We start from the raw sequence: 21,434 nt of genomic DNA, 5'->3' as shown, positions 1-21,434 counted from the left end.
TTGAACTGGCAAAGTATTAAATATTTTAGAATTAACACTGTATACTTCTTGTTTTGTCTCTAAATATTTAATTGTGGCATCTATGATAAATCCTTTCTATATTGATGATTGATTACACAAGTAGGGGAAGCAGGATTTGGTTCTGCAGCTGGCATTTTAAAGGATAAAACCCAATTACGTGTCTGTGAGAAAGGTATGATTTTTTTTAGAACTGTGGGTTTCATTCAATTTTCATTGTCTAAACACCATCCTAACAGTGTCAAGTGACTTTAATAAATCTATAGTTTTCTTAGATCTGACGTTTATTGTTAGTGAAGGACCACTGGAATACAAAGCAGATCCTAATTCTGGTTCATATGTGTGCTGTGTAGATCTGCAAAAAGGTTAATCAGGCAGTTCTGTGATGAGTAGTTAGGAAAGGTAGTCAGTCCCAGTGCTGGACAGCTAGCATTGAAAAAGGCTGCTATGCTTTTTCACTGTGTTTAAAAGTCATTTACATTAACAACCTAGGAAGCACAATCCTGCTAAAACGTGCCTTAAAGTAAGTTAGATTAAATAGTCACTGTATGTTCCTACAACAATGCCAGCTAAACTGTCTTAGGCAACCCACTGCCTTGGTAACATTTCCTCTTTGCAGGAAATTCCTTTCTTCTTCCCTAGTGAATCAGCTGAGCATTTTGCTGCAGTGCAGTTTCCTGTCCAGTATCCAGAGTCTACATAGCAGTGTCTGAATTTTTGCTTTTGTAAGAAATTGTGGAGTGGGGAAATGGGAGAGTTGTGCTTCCAGAAGCAAGAGGCTGATTATTAGCAGGTCAGTGATATATAGGGCTGATGAGGAGCAGAGGATTTTAGCTCCCAGAGCTGGGGCTAGTCAACCAAAGAGGCTCCCATAGGGCAGAGCTCTATGGGCTCTGTGGAGAGGCACATCCAAGTGGAGATGTGAAAGGTGGAGTGTGGTAGGTGCCTTCACCTAGCACAGGGCAAGGCCACAACTCACCTGTGTGCAAGCATAAGCTCTTATTTCAGCAGGATCTCTGTGGAATTCAGGATTTGACCAGGGAAAACCACTCATTGCCTGTGACTCCTAGTATGCTGCCTCTTCTGGGAAGCTGTGTCTCATATCTGACTACAGATAAACTCCCAGCTCAAGAGAGCCACGACCCTTGAGCCATGGGAAGAGAAACTGTCTGCCTCGGTGGTGCATCATGTAGCTGCTTCTCCACCTGCAGAAGACCCTAAGCCCCTGTCTAGCCCCTGTCCAGCCCAGCAGAAATGCTCGGTGATCAGTCCATCCGCCCATCAAAGGCACTAGTGTACCTATGGTAAATGCTGGAGTCTTGATAAATTTGGAAATATATTTTTATATTTCTCTGCCTGGGCAGTATAGCTGCTCTAAGATAATATTAGTACAAGATGCTGTAGAGAGACACTCTTGAGAGCTGTTGGCAGAAAAACTAGCTAGCCTTGTACTGGTCTGTGCAGAAGCTTGAGCTAATATCTTATGTGCTAGGTTTGGCACAGGTGATAGCTGACATCATTGATACTTTGGTACCTGCACAGGGCACTGCTGTTACGCTGCAAACGTGAATTTTGGTGAAGCTTTTATATATCAGGGAATATATTCCCCTCTAGCTTTGGTAAAATGTAGACAGTGTTTGATCTGAAAAAGATACTTGTTAAAGAAAACAGGACAGTTTCTGGAACCCATATGATGTGAAAGATTTTCTGTACATATTTCCTAACAGCTGTGTTTTATAACATGCTGTATGCCCACCTTCCTGGCATGAGCATGCTTTTCAGGTCTGTGTGCACACAGCAGGACATACAGAAAAATCCTTATAAACAAATTTGAACTTTGTAGCCAGATTGATAGTGTGTTTGGAAGTGTCATCAGAAAGCTGTTCTTCTCTCCACATTGAGATCGGAGTTCTCAAACAAAAATCTCTTTTCATTTACTTAAGATCGGAAAAACTAAGTCAACCCTGAAGAGATTCTGGGGGCTATGACTAAAGAACTTTTGTGTTGGACCTGGTTTTACTACCTGTAGACAGGATGAGTAAGGTCTGAACCTCATTGCAGTTACTTTTGTCTTTCACCTGTGTCAGTGAAATGACAACATTTTGTTTTAATTAAATTGGAATAAATTGTTGTATACTTCATGAAGGCTTCACGTACATTATGAAACATACTCAACTGCCTATCTCTCCAGCTGCACACCGCTCCTGTCTTGAAAATTACGTTTCATTTCATAATACAAGTATCTGGCTTTCTCTATGATGCGGAATGTTACAAAGTGAATAGATAATGCATGGAACTTAGTTCTATTTTCCATTAAAATTTCTTTCCATGTTCTATTTAGGGAGAAAAAGGAAATCAAGGCTTTCCTGGACCAAAGGGTTCAACAGGAATTGGTATTCCTGGACCAAAGGTAAATTCTAAGCTTGCAATAGGAAAAAAAAAAAAAAGTGTATTTGTTTTTTTTTTTCTCCCTTTATTGGTTATTTGGTGTGATAAGTCTTTGAAGATAGTGGGCAAAGACATTGCTTTGTATAGCTGGCAAGGTAAGTACTTAGTACTTATTGTCAGCTTTGGAGTCTGAAAATCCCAAATGTCATGAAGGACCAGGCTCTGAAGTAATACCTGGAATGAGATCATACCTGTTACCAGGAGAAGAATATTAGTAAAATTATGTATTCAATTATCTTCAGATATTTTTCGGGTATTACAAAATGTTCTTTTATTTGCCAGGATTTGACAATAATATATTTTTATATATATATATATATATACACATATACATATATAAAATGGCACCCCAGTGTCAGTCTCTCTAAATGCTTGGTTTTGCTGTTTGCTATTAATAAAGCAGAGTTGTCACAGATGAAAAGGAATAGTTTAGTTCTGTAGGAATTTCATCTACGTATTTTCCACTGGATGTGCCAATTACCAAATCAATTTATATGTGAGAGAATACCAGCATCACCACAGCCAGTAGATCGCATTTGCTGTCCCTTATGCTGACATTAACTTTGATGAGGTTAAATACTGCTCACAGACAAATAATGGAAAGAAATATTGTTTTCTGGATATTATGATTTTGATTATGATGTGTTTTCCATTGTATGTAACAGTCCAGGCATATCTCTTGCTCTCATCTTTGCAAGTTCCCAGTATTTCATGGGGGTTCTGCACAAAGCTGGTCTGAATTTCAATACATTGGCAGATTGGAAGCAGTTAAGTCTCTCCATAGGTTTGCATCAGAATTCAAGACAATCAAAGAAAAGTAAAAAATTATATAATCTCAGCATCAGCGTAAAGATGTCTTTACTTCTCACTCCTAAATTAAGGTAATTTTTCATAGAAATTTCTTGAAATGTTTATATCACCAGTGTTGCTTTCTCTGAGATGCTCTGCTTCATGCCTACACAATAAACCAGACACAGGACAAAACTCAGAAATTTAATCTTGAAGACCAGTTGAACCATAGCTCCAACTCTTACTACCACCAATACTGGAACTGTGGATGCGTTTAATATGACTGTTTTCAATTAGGGAGACTATGGAGATAAAGGTGATGCAGGAAGCAAAGGTGCCAAAGGAGAGATGGGAGATCCAGGACCTCCAGGACCAAAAGTAAAATATATTTCACATTACTTAATTTTACACAATAGATATTAGACAAACTTGGATTGTGTTAACTATCTCACTCTACACATTTTCAGGGAATTTGGGGAAGGAAAGGTGAACCTGGTCTTTCGGTAAGTATATACATGAAGTAATTTAAAAGTTAGGTTATTTTTTTTTTGAAAAATACTCATAGTTTATGTGATATTAAACAAGGTGATCAGGGGTGTTGCATTGTCTACACTTTCATAAGTAAATAAATTAATAAATTTAAGCATTCTTAAAACTACAACAGACATCAAGTTAATTAATACTCTTTTTCAGAGAGAAGAAGTTATCAGACTTATCAGTGAAATATGTGGTAAGCATTCGAGTTCGAAAAAAAAATCTAATAAAACACACTGAATTTATATTGCCTGAATTGATTAATCTTCTGCGTGCTTGTATGTAAGAATACCATTTATGTGAAAAATGCTCACTACGTTTCCATAGCAATAGTTTAGTCCAACTCTGTTTCTATTTCACAGTACCAGTGACTATAAAATCTGTTTCTAAGTATTATGTACATTTATTAGTTGAGTTTTAACTCACTGTAAATCTGATATTTGACTTAAATTCGTTTTTATAATCAGAAGATGTTTTCTCATGAAATACCTGAAATTGTTATTCTTCTAGGTTGTGGTATCAGATGCAGAGTAACACCGCTGGAACTAGTATTTGTCATTGACAGTTCAGAAAGTGTTGGACCAGATAATTTCAATATTATCAAAACTTTTATGAAAACAGTCATTGACAAGGTTTCAGCCAACCATGCTACAACTCGCATTGGGATTATCAACTTCAGCCATAGAGTGGAGTTGGTGTCTTCTCTGAATCAATACACAACCAAAGAACACCTGAAATCTGCTGTCGATAAAATGCCCTACTTAGGAGAAGGCACATACACAGCTTCTGCCATTGAAGAAGCTATTAAGTTATTTCAGGCAGCACGCCCAGCAGTGAGAAAAGTTGCTGTGGTAATAACGGATGGACAAGCAGACAGTCGTGACAAAGTACAACTGGATGTGGTGGTAAGGGAGGCCCACGCTACAAATATTGAGATATTTGTCATTGGGATTGTTCAGAAGACTGATCTCCACTACAAGGATTTTCTGAAAGAAATGCACCTCATTGCAACAGACCCTAATGAAGAACATGTTTACGAGATAGATGACTTCATGACACTTTCAGGTAAAAGAAACTATGTTTGTAAGAGAAAATTTGAAATAAGCAATTAACAGAGTTTGTCCTTTCCCATAGCAAGGCAAGACAGCCAGTACAGGCTCATTGAATGGCAGCTTATGTCTGTCGTTTGGATGCATTGGATGCAGCTCGTTTTTCAGTGCCCCTTGTTCTTTGGCCAAATGAAACCTTTGCCAAGCTCTTACCTCTCACAGAAACAATAAAGCACAATGTACAGCAATTTTCACAGCAGAGGCCTTCTTTGGGGCACTTTACTGAGAACCAGCACCAGCTTTCTCTCATGGTGCTTTTGTGCTGGGACACAGATTCCTCCCTGAGAGAGGTGCAGATTTCTTTCCACCTTGGTGTAATAGCTCTGTCTCTTTCTCTCTGTCTTTCCTTTGGCTGTTGTACTCTGTTGGTGATTTGTCAGTCTTGCAGTCCCTTTACCATCTCTCGTTTTCTTCTGAAAGCCATAGGAAAAGCTATGCTTTCATCCTGATTCTAGGGAAGAGATGGTGGAGGAATACCAACAAGGAATCTGCTTTATTCTCCATTATTCATTTCAAACCAAGGCTTGAAAAATTATCTGGCCACAGCTGGAATCAGATCAAAACACACATGAAACCTATAATGACCAATGGAAAAAAATGTACTTCGGTCTAGACTAACCACAGACTAACCCTATAAACTGTATTTATCCTGACCATAAACTCGTTTTGCTATGCTGAGCCTGTGGATGGACTTAGGTCTGTATTTAAGGCTGATGCCTTAAAAAGTGAGAACAGAATCCAAGCTACAGTTCTGGTCCCAGCTAGGATTAAAATTAGGGCTCTGGTTCTGGCTCCAGAATTCGACATAAAAGACATCCCGGTCGGTTTGTTTATTTATTTGTTTGTTTGTTTGTTTGTTTATTTTGTGTGTGTGCGTAAGTAGACAGCGTAATCCAGTTTTTCCTTCTTACAGATACTCTTTTTTTTTTTTTTTCCATGCTGTTTTTTTCTGTAGACCAAGGAGTTACGACTTAGGCTTAAAAAGGGATTTTGGTACTTTTATCTGTTGTTTCTTAAAAGAACTAGAGGTTCTTAAAATGAAATAACTCTGAGAGTGCATTACTTTATTACTTCTCATTCGAGTTTTGACATAACTTCAGAAGACAGTGTTTCACAAATCATTGTCATTGAAGATTTATGGTTAATACTGCATTAAAAGCTTGTGGAGAATCACTGTGTTTTTTCTTTATTAGCCTTAATATATTTCATTATTGTGTTAATCTTTTCAGCTCTTGAAAATAAACTCTTCACAAAAATTTGTGATAATGTATCTGAAGTCTACACCAGAAAAGATGTTCTATCTCCATCTCCAAGCCCAGAATCTGAAATACCCACTGAAGTTAGTCAGTTACCTAGAATGACGACTTCAGAGACTTATATGCCCCCTACAGAAGGAACTGGTTACCCAGTAAGTTATCAAATATTTATTTAAATTCATACACTATTTAATGCACCATTTACCAATCTTCTAATATGTGAAGAATGTGTCATTTGGCTGTACCAAAAGATTTGAAGAAAAATTTTAAAGTTAGATTGAAATTATTTGTTTAGAACAGTTTGCAGAAGGGGGTAATACTGTTTCTCAGTTGGAAAAAATACCAGCAGTCCTCACTTTTTTGTAGTTCTGATTCATCTTAAAAGTGATTTGGAAATCCTGCAGATATATTCCCTGTTTAGGAAGATAGTGTGTAAGGCATTTATTTATGTGAAAGTTGATTGTTGGTGCAATGTTTCTCATCATGGTCACACATTTTCAGCCCTTCAGCGTTGTTTCGCTTTTCACATTGGACTGTAATTCTAGGATTCTAAAATCATGGCCCCATACTGAGTAATCACTAAAACAAGGTCTGAATCCACCTGCCATTATCGCTAAATAACATGTGTGAGAAGGACCATTACTTTCCTACTTAATTCTCTCTTTTATTTTTTTTCTTCTTAACATCTGAGATAGAATTTTAAGTTACCAGATGTTTGATTCCTTTTGCAGCTTAGTCCACCACAGACCAGATATACTGAGGCGCTGCCATCTGCTCAGGATCACACTGTGACCGCTTCTGTTCATAGAGAATCAAAATTCCCCCCACTTTATGACGTAGTTGAATCCAGACCCCACAGTCCAGTTGCCAATCCTTTGCTCAATGTAACCTATGCTGAAGATCGCCGCCTAACAGTGTTGCAACCACAGGTAGCATCAACTCAAAAAGGTAAGTAATACTTAACCTGACTATTGGGTAGCAAGTCCGTAACAAAACCAACCAACCAACAAACCCTACCCAATGCAGTTACTGGAATCATAATTTTGTTTTTCTGGGTGCTCTGGCTGCAGATACGACACAGAGAGCCAGTTTCAAACCTAGATGACAACCTTGTGTATCATTGTGCTTACCTATTTAAATACCCGTTTGAGTCCTGCATCTGAATTTAAGCAGTCTCATTCCAAACTGATCCTGTATTTTTTTTAGACCTGTTCATGTACTTTGTTAATTGAAACAGAATTTGGCTACAAATTTGAGATGCAAATATATTCTGGGCACTACAAGAAAGAAAAAAAAAAAAGGATGCTCTAACTACAAAATGAACTCTTAGGATAATGTAACTTATCACCAGTATCCAAGCTAACTTTTAATGATATACTTTCAGATCCAAGGTGCTTGGAACCTATGAAACCAGGGGATTGTCGAGACTACGTGGTAAAATGGTATTATGACAAAAATGGCAATTCTTGTGGCCGGTTCTGGTACGGAGGTTGTAATGGTAACAACAATAGATTTGAAACAGATGAAGAATGTCGAGAAACCTGCATTGATGAATAAGTAAGTTGTCTTCACTAGGTCCTCCTACAAGCACCTCTTTTCCAGGCTAAAAAGATATAGTCTCCCATACTATGTGATACATACATATCATATTTTATACCTTTAGTCAATCCTGATGATTTTTTGAGATGGTGGGAGCAAAAGTGCACATTGCAGTCACGGATTAATACAGTGACACAGTGAGGTTTTCTACTTTGCTCTTTATTCCTTATCGTACAGTTTCTAATGTTGTATTTGATTTTTGACCATTACGGAGAATGGAGGTGATGTTTTTATACATCGTAATTCCAACATCTCATTTATAGGATAAGTTGAAAACCCATCACATTATATGTGAATTTAAGAACATTTTTCTCATGTGTATTACTTCACATTCATCAGCATTGACAGCATTTTCACAAAATTTGTCACCTCACTTTTTACTGCCTTCTCTAGATCACTTATGACCATATTGAGTAGGACAGGCTACAGAATTCGTCCTCCAGTGACTTCTTTCCTCTGGCAATTTATTCCCTTTCCTTTGTTTTGTTCTTCTCATCACTGATTTATAATTTAGAAGACTTACCTCTTAATCCAATACAACTTTCCTTTGGTGAGGGACCTTATTTTTGGAAATCTGGGCAGACTGTATTAACTGCCTTACGTGCATGTGCTCAGTGAGTGAGGCATGGCCTTCAGAGAGCTTCGTTATCAGTAGTGCATAACTTCCTTTACAAAAGCCATATAGCTCCTCCCCAGTAAATTGTATTGAATTCTATATTTCCTCTTTCAGCGCAGGAAAATTCTATTGAACTACAGCATATTTTTTTCTGAACGTTTCAAGAAAATTAATCAATTCCTTATTTCTTCTAGAAATGACTGCCATTTGGAGTTTTTAAAGCTGGGAGTTCACGTCTATTGAGGATGAAATGGCTGAGAAGAATCCAAAACCTGTGTGAACATGAATATATTACTGCCACTCTCCACTGCTCTTCCCATTATGGTATTCACATTAACTAGATTCCTGTATAGCATGTTATCTACAATACCATAGCAATAACTTTATTACACACACACACACACACAGAAGAACACAACTTTTCCCTCCACGTTTATATTAATTTGGTAATACTACATGTGGCAAGGATTAAAATTTATTTTAGGATTAAAATATCAAAAATGTTTACACTCAGCATTTAATGACAGAGGTCTCTTGTTCTCTTGGAAGAATAAAATGTGCTCTCATTTTAAACAAAAGTAAGTGGCTCCTGAAATTAGTGCTCTTATTACAGCATTTAGTGCCATAAATTAAGATAAATTACAGTACCTCATTTGAATGTAGATTCCACAGCTATAAGTAATTAGAATTTTTGTTGTTGTTGTTTACCCCATTAAAGCACATTTGGATTAACACCAGTACAATCTTTTCACTTGTCAGGGTAGGACTTTCATTGGGAATTACATAAAACCCAGGATTCTTCATATCCTTTATATCAAGTCTGCACATTTCATTTCTCAGCACCTCTGTGTTAAACTGAAAAAAAAAAAAGTGATTTTACACTTTAATATATGCTATTAAGTTTTTAATATATGCTATTAAGAAAAGCACTGAAAGATGTATATAAATATTTGCTAATATCCTTTCTACTTTTAACCATAACCCTAATAACCCTATTATTAAAACTGAAAAATATCATCATGTGATTAAAATAGAAAGCAACATCTGATAAAGTCTGACATTTGTACTCTTTTGTAGACAGAAGAAAAAAAACAAACACCAACAAACCTTAGTATCTACATAGGCATTCTGGACAGTTCTTGATATGTTTAAACAATGCTTGTACAACTGCTACCCCTCCCCAGGTAACCAAAAGATGGCATATGCCATGCAAAATGAACTTGTTTACAGCAGGTAGGATACAAACATTATTCCAGGGAAGGAAGTGCATGAAGTACAGTTTAAAATTTTAGAGATTTTTTTTTCAAAAAAAGATTTTTTTTTTCAAAAAAAAGATTTTTTTTTCAAAAAAATCTGGCTTTGTTAGTTTCAAATTAGAAAATAAAAAAGTGACAGCAGCCCAAAACAAGAAATCCTGCTATTTTTATACTCAGAACTAACATAATGATCACTCCAAAAATAAAACAAAACAAAACAAGCAAACAACAACAACAACAAACAGCCCTGAGAGCACAATTAATTTTGGTTTGCCAAAGAACACTAGAACACAAGGACAGGACCTTGAAAATGAAGGGATTCAGTGGCATAGAACAAAAGCTGAACAAAAAACTGTTAAAATCAAGAATTATTTTCCTTTCACAGAAAGAAATATGAACTAAAATTTGACACAACTTTAAATAAATCTGTTTTGGGTTGCTTTTTTTTGGTTTGTTTTTTTTTAACATCAGAAGAATAAATAACTTCAAAGTATATTATAAATGATATGGATCTTCTCTTGTGATAAATAATATAAGCTACATATAGAGCTGGAAATAACCAGTGGGTCAAATAAAAGGTTTCAAGCAAATAAACTGCCTACTCGTGGTGCAAAAAGATCATGGGAAGAATCAAACTACTGCTCAGTAAAAAAGCCCATGCTATCATACAGAAATATCTATGCACTGGAGACCTTTAATAGTGAACAGATGTGCAAATATAGTCAGCAAGAGAGGAATAAACACAAAGTCTAGGGGAACAGAAGAGCAAGATGGATAGATCACAGTATTGTTTTCAGATTTGCTGGAAATGGTAGATTCAAAACTTAAAAAATACTAAAACGTAATATTAATATACTGTTGAACTCTGAAGATGTATTGAGAGACTTTTTTTCTAGGCTAGGTCTCAAATCCAGTATTTGGCATTCATTTCAGTTAGATCACGAAGACAATGTAAGAAATCCTAAAACAAAGAGGCACTGACAATCTTTTTAAGAACAAGATTAGCACAAAATATGACCCTCATGAGAAAAAAAAGTCATCTGAAGGGAAAAAAAAAAAAAACATCTCCCCATCCTAAAAGGACCCTCACCCCAAAGTAACCTGGAGTCAGGAAGTCAGTGTAATATCCTACACTTGTTGTATTGATATAGGCAAGCAAGTTATTGAAGTTGGAGACGGAGATAGATTTAGATAACCAGAGAGATAGATAGGTCTCTATATATGTATGTATAGGGATTGAGATATGTATCCAGATGAGTATACAGAGAAAAGAACTTTCCATCCAGAAAAGATGAAAATTTTGTGTAGTTAAATTCTTCTGTAGCTTACCATGTGGATGGCTGTAAAATCTGAGTGCAACAGGTGTTAAAACCCATTTCATTTCACACCTCCCAGAAATATTTTAGGATTAGCTGCTCCTGGAAACCCACAGTGGCAGTGTCCACTGGAACTTATAGAATCACACTGTGATTAAGGTAGGAAAAGACCTTCAAGATTGTCTGGTCCAACCATCACCCTACCACCAATGTCACCCACTAAACCATGTCCCTAAGCACCACGTCCAGCCTTTCCTTGAACACCCCCGGGGACGGTGACTCCACCACCTCCCTGGACAACCTGTCCCAATGCCTGACTGCTCCTTCTGAGAAGAAATGTCTCCTCATTTCCAACCTGAACCTCCCTGGCGCAACTTGAGGCCATTCCCTCTAGTCCTACCACTAGTTACATGTGAGAAGAGGCCGACCCCCAGCTCCCCACACCTTCCTTTTGAGGCAGTTGTAGAGTGCAATGAGGTCTCCCCTGAGCCTCCTCTTCTCCAGACTAAACAACCCCAGTTCCCTCAGCCGCCCCTCACAGGACTTGTGTTCCAGGCCCTTCACTAGCTTCGTAGCCCTTCTCTGGACATGCTCCAGGGCCTTGATGTCCTTCTTGTAGTGAGGGGCCCAAAGCCAAACACAGTACTCAAGGTGCAGCCTCACCAGAGCTGAGTACAGGGGGACGATCACCTCCCTGGTCCTGCTGGGTACACTATTCCTGGTACAAACCAGGATGCTGTTGGCCTTCTTGGCCACCTGGGCACACTGCTGGCTCATGTTCAGGTGAACATCAACCAGCACCACCAGATCCTTTTCCTCTGCACAGCTTTCCAGCCACTCTTCCCCAAGCCTGTAGCACTGCATGGGGTTGTTGTGACCAAAGTGCAGGACAAGGCACTTGATTTTCATAGATAATATATACATAAATACATAAATAAATGTCCTTTACCCGCCTCTTCACCCAGCTGCACATCCTCCAGGTTGTTTGGGGTCAATAAACCAGGAGAGGGCACTCTTTGCCAAATGCCCGCTGATTATTCCCGAGTTGTAGAAAACTCTAGAAGATCATTACTAATTGAAAGCATTACTTTTTCCATTGGGAAACAAACAAAAAGTTTATTAACATTACAGGTAAATTTTAAAGCAAGAAGAGTTTAATTATGAAATCCTTAAATCTTGTTGAAGACCATGCCCAATGCTATAAGCCCTAACAGCTAAAAATGGTTGAGAATAACACTTTTTTTCCCCCCCTGTATAACTGATCATTATAATCTGAATTCTGTTTCAGACATCTGAGCTTGTAACCATGGAAAAAGGCTCAGAAAAGAAAATTCATTAAAAAGAAAATAGCACCCTATCTACTCATAGTAGACCAGCAGCAGCTTTTTACTCTGAGCAACTCTGCAATTCTCTTGCTAACCACCATCAAATTGAATTCGTCTCTGCCTTAGTCCAGTTTAGTTGCTGCCTGTCCCCAGGGCCCATTCAAAGTGGTTAATAACCTTGTCTGTCCAATGAGTGTCCTGCTGCACTCCTCAGTTTCTCCCATATCTTCAAATTTCCTCTGTGTTACTCTAAATTGACCGAAGATATGCAGCGTTCCCTGGACTGCAGTTTCGAACATCCTGAGGAAAATGATTACCACGTTTCCTTGTTGGGAAGTGGCTGTAAAAGAAGCCCCAAGCACCCACTTTTAGGTGTTTTTTTCTTTGTTTCTGGCAGGAAGCTTTTATGGACAGTATAGATTTAGGGCAGCATTCCTGCACTTTTCCTCCTTTCCTTCATCTTTCTTAGCTGTCTTGGTGCCAACTGTACAAGCAGCACACCCTCCTCAAAGCTTACAAAGGCGTGCAGCTCGCAGCACAGAGTTCATAGCAAGTTCCCTCAGTTAACAAGCACAACCACGCTCAGAAATGTCGCTCATGTACACATGATTTAGTGAACACATCCTAAAACTGCATTGACTTTTTTTTCAGCTCTGCATACAAAATATAGCCAGCTCCTTTTATAGACTGCCCCAAACCATCGTGGTTGTGGCAGAATTATAATTTTCCCTTCTGTCCCTCGGCTAACCTGTCTGCACAGTGAGCTGTAATTAGGTTTAGCACTGACAGGCACACGGACTAAAAGTGAACACATGAACATGGTTCTTTTCAACAAAGCACATGCTAAAATAAAGATCACGAGGACCTCACTATCTTCTCAGAAACTTCTGCCCCAAAAAAAGTAAAAATAGTAAGAGCTATGGACTAAATTTACTTTGTTGTTTCTTGCATTACCTGCTGCTGTTTGCTTTCATAGGATGATTCCTTGGACACTGTGTGTAGCCATTTGCAGAAGAATAGGCAATTATATATATATATAAAGGTAAAGTGATCAGACCTAGATTTTCCTTTACTTGATATATTTGGATGGCAAATTATAAACAGAGCTACTAGCAAAGTGCTGGAAAACTTGGTCCATCACTTGATACAATTATTTGCTGAGTGTTTCCATCACTAACATGGAACCACCTAGAACAGTCAAAAGTCTTGTAAGCGTAGAAACAACAAAAAATTAGATTATCTGGTTCAGTTTATGTTCAGATATGCTTTTCATGTGCAAATCGAAGGAGGAAGAAGCATCGGGAGAAGCGAGCGTTGCATGAGCAGCAGCACGCAATGATTTGCAATGATCAATCTCTGATTTCCTTTTTTAATACAAAGCATAGAGAAGTGACATGACGATGCGTGTCAGTCTTAAAAGAAGGCTTTCTATTTAATTATTTATTAACATCTCTAAAACAACATGGATAAAGCAGACAGGCGATCTAGCCAAAAAAAAAAGCTAAACAGAAAATTTGTCTTTTAATTCTTACAGAGAATAGCAAAGGAATAAAAAATGGCATCTACAATAGGAAGATATAATACATGCTTGCTTTAAGCTCCTGAAAAGGCCATTAGCCTATAGCTACACAATAAATTCTCAGAAAAAAACTACCTTTAAAAAATGTGTGTTCGCGGAGAAGTAATGAGTGCTGGGAAATAGTTTCAGTTTGAAAAAACAAAATGCTTAGATGTCAAATCATAAACTCAACAAGTCAAATCACTCAGAATAACCCCAAAATTTGTCAAAGACCCAATCTGTATTCTTGAGCAAGAATCATTTCATTGAGTTCCATAATCATGTGTAGCTGTTATCATTTATAGATCATAGCATTTTTTCATAAGGTTTAAATAGAGGAATAAAATTTGCCCCCAAATGATCAAGAGATGACTCTGAGATTAAATAGCAAAAACCCTGAAGAAACATAATTTATATTAATGATACTAGGTTATTTCTTGAGGTAGCCTTAAATATAAATGTCTTTACTTCCAGGAGTTTTATCATTCTTTTAGGAGGGAGGGAATCAGGTCTAAGCTTCATGGATACATGAAACCGAAATTTTGAGCCAAGTTCTGTTTAAACCTGGTTTGTGTTTTTTGTTTATTTGTGTTGTTGTTATTGTCGTTGTTGTTTTTTCTTCCTAACAAGGAATATGTAGAAATTCAGCCAAATGGGTAAGGCATTAAAATGTGATCCATAAAGACTTTCTTTTTGGCTTCCTAACAGCATGCAATGCCTATTTTAGAGCAATTTCTAAGAATAAAGGAAGAACACTGACCCATTGTCTCACAGTCTCTGCTTTCAGCAACTGTAACCTTCCTATGTGCGGACAGGGAGAGGGAGAAGGGCCACGTTTACGTTTTATTGGCACGGCCAAAGGGATTTCTCCAGCATCTGGCATATTTGACCCTGGGACACAAATGAAACCATCTGTTAGTGTAAAAATAACAGGAGATACGAGTTTTGACAAGAATAAATAGGTGAGTAAACCCGCAGGAAGAGTTTTGGAATAGCTTTAAAATTGCTGCAAACACAGCTAATAATCTCTCATCCAAATCTTAGCGAAGGGGAGGAAAAGCTGCTTTTCCATTAACTTTATTGCCCCTGGGCTCTGGCTCACAGGCAGAATGAAAACCATTTGCACACAAGAACAACTTTTAAATTATCCAGCAAAAGTTCCCTTAAATAAGTTAAAGCTCACTTTGGTAACTCAGGGTAACACGAAGTAGGAGGCTGTACTGGTTCCCAAACTGAGCATTACAGAATTTGTCGCATCAGGGAAAAGAAATCCCAACATCATAAGTGATGCAGCCCGGGGCCCCAACAACCATAGCTTTATCCTACAGTGCCACCAGGAGGAAAACAACAAAATGCCTCCATAAAGCGATCACAGCAACATCTCAAGAGGTTTTTGCAAATCAGATTGGAGTAACAACTCCCAGAACAACTGGCTCAGCAGCAGTAGCTGGTTGAGGATTTCTAATTCGCCTCCTAATTCATCCCACAAAATTACATTCACTTCTCACCACTGTAGCTACTTCATACTCCTCAGTCTAATTTATAACTTTACAAATTTATAAATTGTCTCATGACTGATGTTTAAACTGGATATCGTGTAGGTAGGAGGCGAAGCCAGATACTGAGCACTGCAGGGACAAATGTTCTATTTTGGTATTGGTATTTATGCTGAAGCAGGAAGCAGCTATAAAAAGGGTGTTTAAGCACCGTACTGTGGTTATAAAGCCAAGGAGCAACACTTCCCACAATCACACAATGAAAGAGAGAGAAATGATTAACTGCAGATATTAATTTCTCCTTGCAGCACCCGGCTTTGTCTGTGACCATGGCATGACCAGTAGTGCTGCATCTAGCACATTTCTGGCAATTAAGGTCAAGCCGAGGAGCACCTTCTGGAAACCCAAGCACAAGGGAAACCTGGGCTCAGCATAACAGCAGCAGCAGTGAATGAGAGTCCCCGGTCGCAGGCTACCTCCAGCATAAAGCTGGGTGGAGAACCTGCCGTGCAGGAAATGAAGCCATTGTACAGGAGCAGCTTTTCGCTGTGCTGGGTTACTCACTGGGGTGATCCAAGGCTAAGGGCTCAGGAGCCCTTAAGGAGCTCAGGAGCTTAAGTAGCTCAGGAGGAAGTGTGCAGAGAGGTGACGGAGGACAACAGCAGGATTAAAGATTTTGATCTCTGCTTTTGGATTGTATGTCGGTGTGCCAGGCATGACCCCTTCCTGGATACAACCTGGCACAGAATCTTCACACCAGGAACATCCTTTCATTAAATTCCTCCCCCATCCTTTTTTACTTTTATGCATCTTACACTGTTTTTTTGTACCTTCTTTTTCTGTAATGAGATCCCTTTTCTGCTTTCGATGGAGCACTGGCTATTAATCAAGCAGCAGCAATGGGAGGGGGCAGTGTTAACATCAGATCTAGAAATTATTTGTGGTATAAAAATCAGCCCAACCATCGTATCAGGATCATTCTTGCCCGTAGGTGCATGTGGAGCTTTCACTGTCCCCTTACATGGCAGCAGCATACCATGGTCTCCATCCCCACCTGTTCTCAGGTGCTCCCCTCCCTCACAACAGGTTACCCCATGGTGTGGCAAGCCCTAGTTTGGACATTTTCCTCCGTGGGTCTTTGAGTAAAGTTTTTGGATACTGCCTGTGTTTCTTTAACTGTGCTTTCTTTAACCAGTTTGCTTCGTCCCTCTAACAAGGAACAGATGTATTTCTGAAACAGTAATGACATGCTAAATATCAGCATGATGGCTGAGCTGAACATCAAGGGAATGCGTTTTCTACCTTGTTGCATTTGTTTCCTGCTCTTTATGTAGTCACTTTCTAAGAATTACAAAAAGTAATTCTGAAAGTTTGGCACAGGTGCTGCAGGCAGCAAGCCTGTGTGAAGACACTTCATTGCATCCATGCATGAAAAAAATGGCTTGGATTATGTTCTCACCTTGCCCATAATTGTTTTTAGGGGGATTTTAATAGCAGCTGCCTGCTGATTATCAGGTATTAGCAGCCTTCGTTACACAAAGGACCTGTGTCATTACCAGGGTTAACCTGCTAGCTCTGTATACCAAGGAAACGTGATCTCAGTTCAACAGTCAATAGGCACAATTACTGAACAGGAACACAGAGAAAGGATCTCACACCCGTAAAAGTAACTGTTAACCAGGATACAACACCGAAAGGAGGAAGGCAAACAACCTACAGTTAGTCACTTACATTACACTGTATAAATGTCACAAATGACACGGAAGGGAAGGGAACAGTCCCTTCCCCACCTGATGGGAATAATACACATGAACATTGAGACAAAACAGCCATCTAATTACCCTTCTGTGAAATGGGCCATAAAAGCCAGACTTCATGTAGTGTTAGTCAAAAAGATGTACAGAACTCCTGCCTTGGTATCTCCTTTCCTCTGGAAAGAAAGGGGGTAAGTGAAAAGCAGGACGGGAACACAGGAATGATGAGGTGGCCAGGATGCAGCCCACCTGAGGTCCAGCAGGGTCTCTGCAGGCTGTGGAAGGAGCTGACTACAAAGCTGGGACCAGCAGGACCCAGAGGAGTTCAGGGGAAAACACGCAGCTGCCGAAACATGTCCCCACAAAGCTGACAAAACATTTTAGGGTTGTAGGAGATAACTCAGGTAGGAAGGGACCACAGAAGTCATCTGGTCCGTCCAGAAGTCCCGCTCAAACGAGTCAGCTGCACGCTTGAACCAGGTTATTCAAGCCTCTACACTCCAGCAGACAGGCAAATACCCCATAGAAGTGAGCCTCATCCCCCAAAACCTGACCATCTTGAACAGCTCAAAGCTCTTCAGGAGAGTCAGGGCATTTTGGGTGGAAAAGCCTGGGCTGTTATTAAATAGAGAATGTGCTGCCAGACAGCAGGGAGTACAAAGCTTTCCAGCCATACATGGAAACCCCATCATTAAGGCGTTCCCCTGAGGAAATGCTCCAACTGAAACAGATGTGGGAATTCAGAGACCCAGGCAGTCAGGCATAATACGAAAAGTGCAAAATCAAAAGTTTCTGTCCTCTCTTCAGTCATGGTAGAATCTCTCTGCTGCTACTACTGACTGATACATTAGCACGGGACATCCACTTTACTTGTACTAGTGTTTTCTTTCCTCACGCCCATCTTGGAGATGATACCTTTACAGTACACAATTACGCATTTAGAAATAAAAATGCTGGGTGGTCCAGCTGAAAGCATGTAATTAACTTTTGCTTAACTGCAAAATCCCGGAGTAGCCAACGTTTTTGGTTCATTTACGTGTTGCAAGATCTTTCTCACTCTCCTGGGACCAGACTTAGCACACGAACATATTTAGCTAAAAGGACCACACCTTTTTTTCCCCATGCTGCTAAATATTTGTAACAGTTTCCTTATTTTACAATGATGTCAGGAGTAAAATTCCTAGGTGCTATGAGAGTAGCTCATGCCCTCTCCGATTTTTTAAGACTGATGAGTGTCTTATGGACTCACACTGAGCATCCAGCACGACTGCTTGCCACCAGTACACATGGATCTTCTAAAAAGCATTGCTGAAAATACACATGAAATCCAGACCCAGACTCCCTGGAAAAACATTCAGCAATAACCGTAGTGAAAATCTTTACCAGAGGACTGATCAGTACGGCCAAGACCAGCACAAACCAGAAAGCCACCAGTTTTTCAGTCATCATTGCTGAAAGCTCTTTGAACAAGCACTGGCCAAACTGTGGACTGGCATAACTGCATTTACAACAGGGTTTTTCTGAAGATGAAATAAGAAAAGGTCTGCCAGTTTTTCAGCACAATCTCCTGGAGAAAGTACTCCTAATTGTACAATGCACTAATAAGACTGAAATGCTATCTTTGTAATGATGGCTTTAAAACACGAAGGTACAGCCGATTCATGAGCCTTTCTCCCACTGGAATTGGCTTGAATTTGTGAACATTCATATCTAAGTATGGTATGGCAACTTCTACATTTAAAGACTGTGAAACTTACCTGGAATGAAATACGGCCAGTGCATTTTAATAATAGTATTTTATTATCATATAATTACTTGAAGTAATCTGAACACGATGCTTGAAATGCAGTTTTGGAAGCTGATAAAGCACATAAAACCCAAGCTAGCTGATAGGGAATTGTTTTAAAAGCAGGATGCTTTCAATTAGTTCGACAACCAATGTTCTAATCTGTGTAAACAGACTACTTATTCTCCGCTAAAAATGAGGTAACACTGACCAATAGGAACAATGACTTCATTGTTCACATTCAACCTCTGCCAGCTGCTAAACAGCAGAGGTGTACCTGTCTAAATATTTGAAACTTGATTTCAAATATGATTACCCTTCCTGTCCTTGAAACACCAGTAGATTCAGTTCCAACAGAGTCTACAGCGGAGTCTGTGAAACTTGCTGTTTTCAATGGCAAACGCTTGAGCTGCTGGTTAAGTACTGTTCTGTGCTGGGAAGATTTCAGAGCCTCGGGTGTGATCTTCCTATGATGTATGCTTAATCCCTGCAGGCTGCTCACCTGGGCTACAAATCTAGGAAGGATATGGACTCGAGTTTACAGCCACCTCCACCACTTTGGATAGGTGAGCCAGAGAACAGAAGTTCAACAAATGGTGTTGTACTCCCAAATTTAGCAGAACTGGGAGTTTGGAAAAAAAAAATACGTAAAAATAAAAAAAATACAGACATCTATTTGTTTCGATTTCTACCAAGTACTCAGCATTTGGCCGCAAGTTAATTTTTATCTTTAATCTTACACTACAGCCCTTAACAGCCTAACGTTGCTGTGATTGCTAGATAAGAATTCAAGTGTGACAATGAAAGGAAAAAAAATCATTGTCTAAATTCTTAAAGGTGCAGGGTACTAACACACATCAATTTCTAAGTCCTTCTGATCAATTCGGAGAGGAGGAAGAGTCGAGACCTTGACTACCTAGGAGCATGCAGGACCCAGAGCTGTTGAGGAGCACTGAAAACGCAGGGTGGAACAGGACGACAGCAGCAGACTGATCAGGTTCTTCAGGTGAGTGAAGTTACTGACAAAGCTTCTCCCCTTTCAGCGCACGAGGATTTTATCCTAGAAGTAGAAAGAAATCAAAAGAGGGCAAGGTGTTGCTGGCAGCCAGAATAGAAATTCAGAAAAACAAACCAGTCTTTTTGACTTCGAGATGTCAGAAGTGATGGGTTCACACAGGCTGCAGTTTGGTTTTGTAAAACTGAAGAGCTATATCCTGCAAACTTATCTACCTACTCAAGCAAAACTTTAGTTTAAATGACAGAAAATATGCAAGCTGTTCACAACTTGTTATTTAACAAACATTCCTGAGAAACTCACAACTCCATCTCTTCGGATCTTCTTAATCTGTAACTCTTGATTTGACTCTTGCTGCAGTAGTGACTCATTTAGACAGGGCGATTTCAGAACATTTGGTAAATTACTAACTTCACTGATGACAGCGTAACGTTTTACATACAGACCTGAAGTGAACCGCAGACACCTGAAGTGTGAAAATGACAACAACCGATCCGCCAGCATGTGCTCCTCAAACGGCACTTCGCGGAGCAGGAGCTGAAGCTATTCATGGGGAAAGGAAAAAAAAAAAGCGAATCTTTTTAAAAGACAAATCACAACTCCAACGAAGGTAACACCTTGAGCATGCAAAAGAACTGCCGCTTTCTCATCCCAAAAGCTGCCTCACACATCTAAGTAGAAGTGGGAGGCTGGAATATGAAGTTTGGGCCAGTACCACTGCATGCTCCAGCACCCAAGGCTGCAACCTGAAGAAAATAAAGCTTATAGAAAGACATCTGGCGGAAAGGAAGGAAGGGCACATACCTCGTGGCTTGTAGTTTCACCACAAGAGTGAAGTGTTACATACAAATGGGACAGGGCTGAGGTCAACTGGGGAGAAGAGTTAAAATGAAAGTGCCTGGGTCATAGTGCAAAACCACATCTGAATTCCAGTGTTAACAACAGCGTAATTAGAAGTACTCCCTGCCACATACTCTTGACTAACCAGTGTTGAGTGCCTCTATACAATTTGTTTCTGTTGGCATTCGAGGCAGTCTTCCAGGAACAGATATATATATGTATTAGAAATCTGGAAAAACACAGTGCTGACACTACGTTTCTGAATTAAATAATCACTTTTCCCTTATAAATGCCAAATACCACCCTAATGCCTAGAAGTAAGATCCCATGCTCCCAAATCTATGCCAAATTACTTCATACGTGGATCAATGAAAATGTTCACTACAGAGCTCTGATTTTCTTACATAGCTGTCAAAATAAGTCACTCACTACAAAATCTCCAGAACCTATAGGAGGTCTTCATTAAGGTGAGCCTCATTAAGGTGAAAAACTAGCAAAAAGGAGGAAAGACCATTTTGCAGTGAGTGCTGGAACGTGCAGGCCTATTTTCCATGCAGCTTACAACAACCTTCACAGTCCTGGGATATTTACTTAAATTTCTTTTGAACTCACACTAGCACAGAGAACAGAATGCCAGAAAACTCCCTTGAGCCAGTGAAGCTTTCTGTACGTGGACAGGTTTTGAGAACTTACCTTCGTTTAATGTTCTCTCACTTGTA

The 21,434-nt window shown here is 39.3% G+C and overlaps 1 protein-coding gene across 1 annotated transcript in view; it reads left to right on the top strand.

The window, feature by feature from the left end:
- The window catches only part of COL28A1 (collagen type XXVIII alpha 1 chain), a 66,338-nt gene extending 56,664 nt beyond the window's left edge, over positions 1 to 9,674 (top strand). Inside the window, exons 28-36 of the mRNA XM_040549130.1 lie at positions 2,360 to 2,428; positions 3,553 to 3,633; positions 3,723 to 3,758; positions 3,949 to 3,985; positions 4,300 to 4,854; positions 6,128 to 6,306; positions 6,886 to 7,102; positions 7,539 to 7,711; positions 8,564 to 9,674. Of these exons, the coding sequence (XP_040405064.1) occupies positions 2,360 to 2,428; positions 3,553 to 3,633; positions 3,723 to 3,758; positions 3,949 to 3,985; positions 4,300 to 4,854; positions 6,128 to 6,306; positions 6,886 to 7,102; positions 7,539 to 7,711 (1,347 nt within the window). The 3' untranslated portion in view covers positions 8,564 to 9,674. The remainder of the gene's footprint in view (positions 1 to 2,359; positions 2,429 to 3,552; positions 3,634 to 3,722; positions 3,759 to 3,948; positions 3,986 to 4,299; positions 4,855 to 6,127; positions 6,307 to 6,885; positions 7,103 to 7,538; positions 7,712 to 8,563) is intronic.
- The last annotated feature ends 11,760 nt before the right edge of the window (positions 9,675 to 21,434 follow it).

This window comes from Cygnus olor, chromosome 2, assembly GCF_009769625.2.
Source record: "Cygnus olor isolate bCygOlo1 chromosome 2, bCygOlo1.pri.v2, whole genome shotgun sequence".
NCBI classification, from domain to species: domain Eukaryota; kingdom Metazoa; phylum Chordata; class Aves; order Anseriformes; family Anatidae; genus Cygnus; species Cygnus olor.
Note: the sequence above shows the minus strand (reverse complement) of the source record. Positions and strands in the feature narration are given on the sequence as shown.